Source organism: Bubalus kerabau, chromosome 7, assembly GCF_029407905.1.
Source record: "Bubalus kerabau isolate K-KA32 ecotype Philippines breed swamp buffalo chromosome 7, PCC_UOA_SB_1v2, whole genome shotgun sequence".
Taxonomy (NCBI): Eukaryota; Metazoa; Chordata; class Mammalia; order Artiodactyla; family Bovidae; genus Bubalus; species Bubalus kerabau.
This window is the reverse complement of record NC_073630.1, coordinates 69,084,804-69,097,739: the sequence shown is the minus strand read 5'-3', so window position 1 is coordinate 69,097,739 and position 12,936 is coordinate 69,084,804. Positions and strand designations below refer to the sequence as shown.

General features: G+C 35.2%; 1 protein-coding gene across 1 annotated transcript in view; it reads left to right on the top strand.

The window, feature by feature from the left end:
* GABRA2 (gamma-aminobutyric acid type A receptor subunit alpha2) overlaps nt 1-12,936 on the top strand; it is a 105,990-nt gene that overhangs the window by 27,682 nt on the left and 65,372 nt on the right. The window contains exons 4-6 of the mRNA XM_055587403.1: nt 82-164; nt 4,714-4,857; nt 5,862-6,014. Of these exons, the coding sequence (XP_055443378.1) occupies nt 82-164; nt 4,714-4,857; nt 5,862-6,014 (380 nt within the window). The remainder of the gene's footprint in view (nt 1-81; nt 165-4,713; nt 4,858-5,861; nt 6,015-12,936) is intronic.

The following is a 12,936-nucleotide window of genomic DNA, read 5'->3' as shown; positions in this document are numbered from 1 at the left end:
TAATTCTATTGACAACAGTAAGGAGTGATTTATCTTGACTTGCCAATTTACTTAAACAAAGAGTGGAATTTTGACTTTTAGGCTTACAGTTCAAGCTGAATGTCCAATGCACTTGGAGGATTTTCCAATGGATGCCCACTCATGTCCTCTGAAATTTGGCAGCTGTAAGTATGGGGATGGAGGTACATGTTTTGGGTCAATAAAATCAAAGATGGTCAGCATCACAACTTAATTGTGTACTTCCTTCTCATATGATGGGATGCTTAATGCTTTTCTAACAAGATGTAGAAACAAAAAATATACTGACTTCCCTCAAGTAATCAATTGGCTAGCCCTCCTGTATTCTCAAATATCATTATATCTTAATTATTATGTTTAATTGTCATTTACCTTACTGCTAGTAAAAAACACCCTATGTTTTTATACATATGAAAAAGTGGGAGCTCCTTGAAGTTCTAGACTATTATCATTTACCTCCTTTTTCAAGTGCAAATGCATTAAAAATGCAACATAAAGTGGGTTTTTTTTCAACTGAGAGTAAAAATGTTAAGGATAGATTCTGTTGTTTAGTGATCAGCCTGACACAAATGGCAGCAGAGAATAGGTGAAAAAAAAGAAAAATGAAGCTGGATCTCTGTAATTATCTTTCTACTTTCTAATAATAGAGGGATTTTTTTTTCTAAAATAAATTTGAAAGAGTCAATGGAGCAAGATTGCTCCATGTGGGCACTTTCTGTGTACAAAAAGTATTTCAGAAAAGGCACTGTGCATTTGGCTGTTGTTTAGGTCACTGAGGTTGTATCTTATATGTCAACCAGAAGCATTAGCTCTCCCAGAATAATTGAAAAGAGGGAAGGTCACATCATCTCCCTAGGCCCAGAAGGCATTCAGGGCATGTTCAGGATAAATTCATGGACACGGCTAGGCAGCTTCTCTCTTTTGTGAGAGTGTTCCATAGCCTGACCTTTTCAGAAACCGTGCTCTTTCTAGCACCCCATCTTTGTCCATTCCTAGCAGCTTCTGACTTTTCACACTCTTGAACAGAAATGCAGTTCTCTCAGCTGATTAAAAATATGTATGACTAAATAATGTACCTTCTGCTCACAGACTGTATCAAGTGAAGAATAAGAAAGAATGTTGGCCAATACGAATGCAAAACCCTCTGATTATTTTGATGATCATAGTTTTATGGAATGATAAGTTCAATCGTACTTGTTCTGTTCTATATTACAAAAGGTGTCAGTTCCCAATTTTATTTGAGAATCTCCTCTTTGTATAATTACAAAGCCTTCGTTTCCTGTCATGGAAACTATCATTTTAGTACTAGCACTTCTTCGAAAATTATTTAAGATAGTCAATCATGTTATTCCAAGTAAACATTAAGCTAGAAAACTACATTAGATGTAGCACAGAAAAGCTTATTTGCATTGCATAAATTGTATTAAATAGATAACTGAAAAGCCTTGATACCAAAGAAAGTATTTATTGAAGATCCAGTAATGATCTAAGAAGGAAAGGCATTTTGCAGTGGGCAAGTTAGTGCCATTAAGACACTAAACATAAGTGATGTCTCAATTCTGAATATGAAATAGATACACCTGAAATATTTTAAGTGAAAATTTAAAATGTCTTATAGTGCATCTTCAGACAAATGTAATATTGTGTGCTTGCGAATATGATTTTCTGTATCTAGAGGTGTTGCAGGCAACACATAGAGCTTATTGTTAGGCATTTTTTGTTGAATTGCACTTACTTAGTTTTCTCTATATTTATTTTCTGACACATAGAGTTAAAAAAAAGTTGCATATGATCTTATTTATCCTTGTCCGTAGTACATGCTTGAGACATAGAGAGTTAATTGTATAGACAGCACTATGGAATATGGACCAACAGGCCAACAACCCAAAACTTAAAATGTTGACAAGACAAATTTTGGCAGAAGGGGTGATGACCTTTCCTTCTAATCATTTACTTCTCACTTGTTTAAAAAAATTTCCTTGACTCCCACAGGTGATGGAATTCCTGGAGTTTTATCATTAATTATCCTCAAATAAAAGAAGCATCTTTTCTACTAACTTACAATTTTGAATTCAGTTTTGTTTTGCTTTTTGCTGTTGCTTCACATCTTTATACAATTCCTTGCTATTTAATTTGATCTAAACCCTCCTGAATGGAAATCTAAAAGTACTCTGGGCATCATCCTAAAATAAATTTTAATTTTTTTGATAAAAATTAATAATTAAAATGATTTTGGTATTGTTTTGGTTATCAAATATTAATAATTTCTTAGTATGCCTTTACTCTTTAATTCAGATTAGAACTCAAAATGGGTTATTAATTTAAATTAAGTAAAATTATGTAATGGAACCTAATCTAGACACGCAATTTTTAAAGAAATTTGTCTTTTTCTCCTTTTATACTTTACTGAAAAATCACAACAGTCTCTGAGTTTATATGTGTGTTTGTGGACCAGAAAATGCCTCAAATCTGCATTGCATAACTTTCTGTTCTCTCTTTTCTCGCCAGACCCCAAGTCTAAAAAACATATTCCTACCTAACAAATGAGATAATTTCTTTTTATAAAAGATATGGGAAGGATCAGTCATTTTAACATATTCTTGAACTTCCATCCAGATTTCCATCTTTCATAATAGTAAATAACAAAATTAAAATGTTATATGTTTCCTGATTAATCTAGCAAGAATGAAGTGAGAGCGTTTTCCTTATGACAGGTTCAAAAAGGATAGCTATCAGTAAGAAAGAGTCCCTCCCGTCAGTCTCTTATTAGTTTCTCAAAAATTTCACCATTTTTCAGAGTTTCATTTTCTTTTATTCATGTTTAAAGGTAAACATCAAAATTCAAAAGTGGAATTATTATAATTGCTTAAAATAAAACCTTATATGTATTAAGATCTAGAACTGCTGAGTACTCTGAGATCTTCTGATATAAAGTGGAGCATGTGATGTCTTTTCAGTTTATTAAATTATGTGTCATTTGAAATTTTATTGAAGAGAAAGTCATTATATGTATTCATGAGAAAAAACAAGCCACTTGATAATCTGAGAATGCATTGCTGGTTATACACATTACTAAGATTACTTAATTATATATAACAACAAAATCATCAATGATTAATTGAAATTAATTATAGAAATTTAGATTTTAGAGTAGCTGAATTCATTCATATGCAAACTATAGGAAGATATTTGCTATTAAATATCGTATATACAAACATAATGATATGATATATATATAAATAATATAAATACACATATTTTAGAATGCTATTTCAGAAAAATATTTTAAATAATGTAATTTACTTGTGGATGTAGGTGTGTACGTGTCTTTCACTGATATTAACCTTTACTAGTGACAGTCAGAAAAACAGACACATTGTAGTATGCCATTGAAAGATCACACAGTGAATAAGACACAACAATAACTTTATTGTAACTAATGCTTAAGTGGGAATGGATTTGTGGTCACAGACTTTGGTTCCAGGTAAGTACCAGGACCACCCCAGAACAATGGTATTAACCTAGAAAATGTATAGGTGGCAGGTAAATGAGCTTTCCAGTGTCCTGAAGACCTAGAGGCAGACAGCTGGAGACAGCTGGTTCTTTCTCTCCCTCAATTGAAAATGTGACTGTGATGCTGAGTTTTGCTCAGGGACCAGAAGTAACTAATATATCTAAATATTCCCATGAGCACGAGTGCATAGAAGTTCTTCGGAAGGTCAGTAGGACAGCCAGAATTGTCTGCTTATTCAACTGTGGAGAAACTCTGCCTGTTCCCCCTCAGGACATATAGGCGCAAGGGAAATGCCAGGGCCAGAGAAGTGCTGAGACAAGATACGCTGCTTGCTCTCCAGCTTTGCAGTCATCTCACTTCTGCTAAGTCCTGTATCTTTGGCCAAATAAATCAGAAAGTTATATCTGGTCTGTACGTGATCTGTCTCCTCCTGCCAATATACAGCTTAATTAGGATGCTATGCAAGTATAGTCCAGTGAGATCTGTGTTCAATAATTAATTTTAAAATAAATATGTTTTAAAGTGTTTTCAATTTATGAAACTATAGTATTCTCAGTTATTTTACATATTCAGCAAAATTCTCATTCTTCTAAATGAAATATATTGTATCATGATAGGTAAGTAATTTAATTCTTAACTAGGTGAAGGTTTTGAAGAAAAGTCTACAAAACTAACTACAAAGATAATACTTTAAATACAATATATATCATTATTGTTCTCACTTGGAAATAAGTTACCATTATGTCCAGAGAACAATGTCATTTTGGAATACAATTATTATTTCATGAGCAATGGCTGTTTCTAAATTAACTAGTTAAATGGGACTTGAGTATTTGTAACCTGTTTACTGCAATCCTTCATCTGTTACTTTGGGAATATGGAAGACATTTTAACCATCTCAGAGCCCAGTTATTTTTGCAGATTCTAAAGAGATATTCGATCTTTGTCTATCAAAGTGGTTGCAGTGAAAATATCCTTATGGTCACGTTGCCTTTCTTGATCTGCTTCACACCCTTCATATGAAAATTTCAGAGACACTTTTTTACCCTAAAAATATGATCTTTAAACATCAGTTTTATAGTAAACAATAATTCCATGAAATATACAACCTTTGATGTTATTATTATTGATGATTCTTACTAAAATGCTTAAAAAGATTTTTTTCCCCTAATTTCCTACAGATGCATATACAACCTCAGAGGTTACTTACATTTGGACATACAATGCGTCTGATTCTGTACAGGTTGCTCCTGATGGCTCTAGGTTAAATCAATATGATCTGCTGGGCCAATCAATTGGGAAGGAGACAATTAAATCTAGTACAGGTCAGTAAAAAATGAGTCTAAAGAAAAGCTAATTCCTAAGAAAGTTAATGGGTTAAAGCCATTGGAAATGTATTAGTTTGCTTAAAACCTTTTTCTCTTGAGGTCTAAGAACCAGCAGCATAGATGGTGCTTGGGAGCTTTTTAGACATTGAGACTCTCATGCCTGACTCCTATTAAGTCCGGATCTGCTTTTTAACAAGACTTTAAGTAGATTCCAAGATGTGCATTAAAGTTTAAAAAAAACACTGATCTAACTTGTCTTTTGAGACGAGCCAATTTTACCTTATCAGTGTTACAATTTCCCTCATTTTCTAATTCTTTTTCCCCTATCCTGCACGAGTTACGACTATTCAATGCTTGATTACAAATAATTACTACTAGCCTCTGTGGGAAAGCTGAAACCTTCCCTAAGAAAACACAGCTGTATGAACTCATGATCTCACACCTGGCAGATGTAAACCCAGAGAGCAGAACGGAAGGTAGCTATGAGGATCAGACAAAACTGACCCCAGTATATTAGAGAAGACATTAAGATAGGTAAATTCAGAATTGGTGATAGGATTAAAATCTGGGCCAAAAGATCAGTCTTGGAGATGTGGCTAGAGATCAATACCACAAAGAGCCTAAGTAGGGCTAGACTGGAAAACAATCAAAGCAGAGGCTTGAGGGTGGTACCAAAGAGGATGAGGATACTAAGATAATGTATGTTCAGAGAGCACTTATGAATCCTCTGTCCTTTGGTCAGTAAGCACGACCTAGAGAGAAAAATCAAATACCACACTGTATACAAGCCATGCAAATTCCTTGGTCATATGAAAATTTTCATTAATATTCTGTTGCTATGCTAAATGGCATTTTAATGTTATATATTTTCCATGCTATATATGGGACAAATTCTTTGCATTTTTAAATCAGGGACTTTTTTTCTCTAATCCCTTCCATTTCCAAAAGGTTCAAACTATTGACTACTACAGTTTCTTAAGCTGCTTAAATTTTTCTTCTAGGTGAATATACTGTAATGACAGCTCATTTCCACTTGAAAAGAAAAATTGGATATTTTGTGATTCAGACATATCTGCCTTGCATCATGACTGTCATTCTCTCCCAAGTGTCATTCTGGCTTAACAGAGAATCTGTGCCTGCAAGAACAGTGTTTGGTGAGTGACTAACTACATACTGTGCTGTACAGCACATTTTGTTTCATGGCATACTTTCAAAAGCATTCTATCTCTTGATCCTCACCCCAATAGTTTGTCATGTACAGAGCAGGGAGTATTTGGCTTTGCCTTATAGATGAGGAAACTGAGGCTCAGGAAAGTAAAATACAGAGTCAGTGTCCCATTCTTGATAAGGAATATAAACAGTTCTCAAATCTGAAATACACTCTTTTCTTTCTGTTAAATCATTTTGCTTATCAACACTTCATTTCATGTTAATATAAGAAGAATATTCTTAGAGGTTTTAATATAAAGTTCAACAGTACCATATTTCTAAGCTTTTATATTTACTTTATTTGTTGGTCTTTTTTTGGGAGGGGAGGGATTAGTTTTTAGATGAACAAAGATGATCTTAGTACCTTAAATGAGAGAATAAGGGAGGAAGGAGAGGAGAAAGAGAAAGCAATCCCTCATTCCCTATCAGTAGTATGTTTGATAACAAAATTAAGTTTCTTGATTTAAAACATGCAGGGGAATTTGGTTACTGCTTTTCAGATATATGAATTAAGATGAGCACATTTTGTAACAAAGTAGGCCACTTTGTGTATTTGGTCCACTCATTCATTTAGGAAGGCTTTACTGAGAATCTACTGTGGTGGAGAGCACCAGAATAAGCAGGAAAGTTAATGACAACAGAAGATGAAAGGATTATGAAAGAGACACATGCAAGCCATTAAAAATATAAGCAGCATGGATGTTCCCTAAGAGGGCTGATTAAGTAACTGAGTTAACATTCAAACTAAGTCTTGAAGGATAAGTAGGAGATTCCCAGATGAATGAGATGGGACAAAAATCCTAGTCAAAAAAGGATAAAGTATGCAATAATATAGCAGGATGAAAGGGCGTAGTGTATTCAGTGACAGTGAGCTGATTCAGTGTCAGTGGATATGCATACAGATAGAAATGTAGTTTGAGGCCTAGATGAGACATCCTTGTAGGCCATGTTATTATAATGTAACTGTATCTTATAGACTATAGTGTACTGAGACCATGAACATGTGTAAAGCTCTTAGAACAATGCCTGGCATTTAATACATGCTATCCAACTGTTAGCTATTCTTATTATCAATGCTAAAAAATCAATTTTAGTCTCAATATTAGAAATGAATAATTTAAAAGATAATTTCATTTATAATGGTGTCCAAAATAATAAAATATCTGGAAACAAATCTGACCAAGTAGGTAAACACTTGTCCACTAAGAACTATAAAACTTGGATGAAATAAATTAAAGAAGACCTAACTAAATGGAAAGATATCTCAAGTTTCTTTTTTTGGAAGATAGTACCATTAAGATAGGAATAATCCCCAAAGCAGTCTATAGATTTAATACCTGTAAGAAATCCAATGGCTTTTTTTGGGCAGAAATGTCAATCCTCAAATTCATGTGAAATTGCAAATGGCTCCAAATAGCCAAAACAGTATCTATAAAGAAAAAAGTTGCTGAATTCATACTACTCAGATTCAAAGCCTAGTACAAAGCTACATTACTCAAAACAGTGTTGTAGTGTCATTAGGATGGACATATAGACCGATGGAATAAAACTGAGTCCAGAAACAAACAACTATGGCTAATGAATATTCAGTAGGCATGCCAAGACCCTTCTGTGTGAAAATAGTATTCTCTTTACCAAATGGTGCTGGGACAGCTGGATGACCACCAGGTGCAAAGGAATGAAGATGGAGTCCTACTTCAGTCCTTGACACAACAATTAAACAGGTATAAAGCATTAATGTAAAACTGAGAACTGTAAAACTATTAGAAGACAATACAGGGTCTATTAGAAGAAAATGCAGGATAAATCTTTATGAATTTGGATCTAAACATGGATTCTTAGATTTGACATCGAAAGCATGGGTAACAAAGAAAAACAGATAAATTGAATTTCACTAAGTTGAAAACTTTTGTATCTCAAACATCATCAAAAATGTGAAAAGACAACTTACATTTGGGAGAAAAAATTGCATTTCATACATCTGATAAGGGTTTAATATCCTGAATAAATAAGGAATTCTTACAACTCAAAAACAAAATGACCAAAACCCTGATTTTAGAAAATGGACAAAAAACTCAAATGGACTTTTTTCTAAACAAAATAAATATACAAATGGCAAACAAACACAAGTCATAATGTACATCATTGTACTTTAAGGAAATGCAAATCAAAGCAACAATAAAATACATTTTATAAAGGCAATGGCACCCCACTCCAGTACTCTTGCCTGGAAAATCCCATGGATGGAGGAGCCTGGTGGGCTACAGTCCATGGGGTCGCGAAGAGTCAGACACAACTGAGCGACTTCACTTTCACTTTTCACTTTCATGCATTGGAGAAGGAAATGGCAACCCACTCCAGTGTTCTTGCCTGGAGAATCCCAGGGACGGGGAGCCTGGTGGGCTGCCGTCTATGGGGTCGCACAGAGTCGGACACGACTGACGCGACTTAGCCGCAGCAGCAGCAGCATGGCCATAATAATGAATAAACCAAAAGAAAAAAAGGGACTTAAGTACTTAAATAGAAAGTCTCATAAATTGCAGGGGGAGTATAAAATGGTATAGCTTCTGTGGACAATTGTTTGGCAGTTCCTCAAAAAGTTGAACATAGAATTAACATATGATCCAACAATTTCACCTCTAGGTATTACCTAAGATTAATGAAAGCATGTTTATACAGAAACTTGTACACAGATGTTTATATAGTGATATTATTCCTAATAATCAAAAGATAGAAACAATCCAAATATCCTTTGTAGATGAATGGATAACCAAAATATAGTATATACTTACAGTAGAATATTTTTCACCTATCAGTCAGTCAGTCATTCAGTTCAATTGCTCAGGCATGTCTGACTCTTTGTGATCCCATGGACTGCAGCACACCAGGCCTCCCTGTCTGGCACCAACTCCTGGAGTTTACTCAAATTCATGTCCATTGAGTCAGTGATGCCATCCAACCACCTCATCCTTTGTCATCCCCTTCTCCTCCTGCCTTCAATCTTTCCCAGCATCAGGGTCTTTTCAAATGAGTCAGTTCTTTGCATCAGATGGCCAAAGTATTGGGGTTTTGGCTTCAACATCAGTCCTTCCAACGAAGATTCAGGACTGGTTTCCTTTAGGATGGACTGGTTGGATCTCCTTCCAGTCCAAGGGACTCTCAAGAGTCTTCTCCAATACCACAGTCCAAAAGCATCAATTCTTTGGCACTCAGCTTTCTTTATAGTCTAACTCTCACATCCATAAATGACCACTGGAAAAACCATAGCCTTGACTAGATGGACCTTTGTTGACAAAGTAATGTCTCTGCTTTTTAATATGCTGTCTAGGTTGGTCATAACATTTCTTCCAAGGAGCAAGCGCCTTTTAATTTCATGGCTGCAATCACAATCTGCAGTGATTTTTGGAGCCCCCCCAAAATAAAGTCTTCCACTGTTTCCATTGTTTCCCCATCTATATGCCATGAAATGATGGTACCAGATGCCATGATCTTAGTTATCTGAATGTTGAACTTTAAGCCAACATTTTCACTCTCCTCTTTCACTTTCATCAAGAGGCTCTTTAGTTCTTCTTCAATTTCTGCCATAAGGGTGGTGTCATCTGCATATCTGAGGTTATTGATATTTCTCCTGGCAATCTTAATTCCAGCTTTTGCTTCATCCAGCCCAGTATTTCTCATGATATACTCTGTATATAAGTTGAATAAGCAGGGTGACAATATACAGCCTTACGTACTCCTTTCCTTTTTTGGAACCAATCTGTTGTTCCATATCCAGTTCTAACTATTGCTTCCTGACCTGCATACAGATTTCTTAAGAGTAATGTCAAGTGGGATGGTGCCCTATCTCTTGAAGAATTTTCCACAATTTGTTGTGGTCTACACAGTCAAAGGCTTTGGCATAGTCAATAATGCAGAAATAGATATTTTTCTGGAACTCTCTTCCTTTATCCATGATCCAATGGATGTTGGCAATTTGATTTCTGGTTCCTCTGCCTTTTCTAAAACCAGCTTGAACATCTGAAAGTTCATGGTTCATGTACTGCTGAAGCCTGGCTTGGAGAATTTTGAGCATTACTTTACTAGCGTGTGAGATGAGTGCAATTGTGTGGTAGTTTGAGCATTCCTTGGCATTGCCTTTTTTGGGGATTGGAATGAAAACTGACCTTTTCCAGTCCTGTGGCCACTACTGAGTTTTCCAAATTTGCTGGCATGTCAAGTGCAGCACTTTCACAGCATCATCTTTCAGGATTTGAAATAGCTCAACTGGAATTCCATCACCTCCACTAGCTTTGTTTTTAGTGATGCTTCCCAAGGCCCACTTGACTTCACATTCTAGGATGTCTGGCTCTAGGTCAGTGATCATACCATCGTGATTATCTGGGTCATGAAGATCTTTTTTGTACAGTTCTTCTGTGTATTCTTGCTGCCTCTTCTTAATATCTTCTGCTTCTGTTAGGTCCATACCATTTCTGTCCTTTATCGAGCCCATCTTTGCATGAAATGTTCCCTTGATATCTCTAATTTTCTTGAAGAGATCTCTAGTCTTTCCCATTATATATATATCCGCCCCCACCCCCCGTATTTCTTTGCACTGATCACTGAGGAAGGCTTTCTTATCTCTCTTTGCTCTTATTTAGAACTCTGCATTCAAATGGTATATCTTCCCTTTTCTCCTTTGCTTTCTTCTTCTTTTCTTTGCACAGCTATTTGTAAGGCCTCCTCAGAGAGCCATTTTGCATTTTGCATTTCTTTTTTAGATGGGTGGTCTTGATCCCCGTCTCCTTTACAGTGTCAAGAACCTCCATCCATAGTTCATCAGGCACCCTGTCTATCAGATCTAGTCCCCTAAATCTATTTCTCACTTCCACTGTATAATCGTAAGGGGTTTGATTTAGGTCATATCTGAATGGTTTAGTGGTTTTCCCTATTTTCTTCAATTTAGATCCGAATTTGTCAATAAGGGTTTCATGATCTGAGCCACAGTCAGCTTCAGGTCTTATTTTTGCTGACTGTATCGAGCTTCTTCACCTTTGGCTGGAAAGAATATAATGAATCTGATATCGGTGTTGGCCATCTGGTGATGTTCATATGTAGAGTCTTCTCTTCTGTTGTTGGAAGAGGGTGTTTGCTATGACCAGTGCATTCTCTTGGCAAAACTTTATTAATCTTTGCCCTGCTTTATTCTGTACTCCAAGGCCAAATTTGCCTATTATTCCAGGTGTTTCTTGACTTCCTATTTTTGCATTTCGGTCCCCTATAATGAAAAGGACATCTTTTTTGGTGTTAGTTCTAGAAGATCTTGTAGGTCTTCATAGATCCCTTCAACTTCAGCTTCTTCAGTATTTAGAAAGGATTAAATATTGATAACATGCTACAGCATGAATGAATCTCAAACACATTATGTTAAGTGAAAGAGAATGGATAAAAAGTGTCACATATTGTATTCTCCCTTTCATATGAATTATCTAGTATCAGATCAGGTCAGATCATTCGCTCAGTCGTGTCCTACTCTTTGCAACCCCATGAATTATCTAGTATAGGTAAACCCAAGAAGCAGTTTCGTAGTTGCCAGTAGGTGGATACAGAGTAAAATGTAGTAAGAACTGGGTGTCCCAGGGTGCTAGAACTGTTTTGAAACTAGATAGAGGTGGTAGTTCAGAACACAGTGAATGCATAAATGCCACTGAATTGTACACTTTAAAATGGTTAGTTAATTATGTAAAGTTTAAAAAATAAAATAAAATAAAAAAAAAAGGTTAGTTGTATATTATGTGACTTTCATCTTCATAAAACATTTTGTAAGTCATAGCTTGGAAAAGAAACAGCATTGAATGAACACCTCAAGAATTTCTCAGGATTTAGAAATCTTCTTAGATACCTATTTCAAAGTAGCCAGTTATTTAAACAAGGACATAAAAAAGGATGTGGCCAAAAATATGAGAAAATTTCAATTCAAATGGCTTAAAAAGCAATGTTACATGATTTCAGAGCACAAATAATGGACAAAATGCATTTTTAGGGAAAATTACATAATAATTAAAAAAGAAAGGAAATGATTAGGACAGAACCAATTTTCCATAAAGATCTAAATTTATATGTAAATATACAGCATATTAAATGAAATTAAATAATGAAATATTTGTTTAATAAAGATTGTAAAGAAAATAAAATACTGCATTGAGGTGAATAAAGACAGATTTCATAGCATAAATCACATAAATGCATATGGTAAAAACATGCAAATAGAAGACTACCTAAGTTTAGAAAAGAGACAAATAGATGAATAAATATTTAATTTTTAATCAACAGAATGTGTTAGGATCAAGGCTGTTAGGTTCAACTATAACAAATATGCAAAATTTTCAAAAGATTGGTTATAAAAATAACATACAAAGTTAAAAATCCAGGCTATATTTGAATTTGTAAATTTTATATGAATGGCTAACAATAGACATTTTCATGTAAATGTAAACTGTTAGGTGGTAAAAGCATTCTTAGTATTATCTCTATGAGTTACTCTGAGTAAAGCTTGTGATAAATATAATTCCATGTGGGTATACATGTATATGTGTGTGTGTGTGAGTGTGTGTGTGTGTGTGTGTGTGAGTCACTCAGTTGTGTCCAACTCTTTGCAACCCCATGGACTCCTGCCTGCCAGGTTCCTCTGTCCATGGAATTCTCTAGGCAAGAATACTGGAGTGGGTTGCCATTCTCTTCTCCAGGAGGTCTTCCCAGGGATTGAATCTGGGGCTCTTGCACTGTGGGCAGATTCTTTACCGTAAAGCCTCCAGGGAAGTCCTACATGTATATATGTGTGTGCAAGTAAAAAATAAAAGTCCTGTGTTCTGTCCAGAATGATACTTGAAG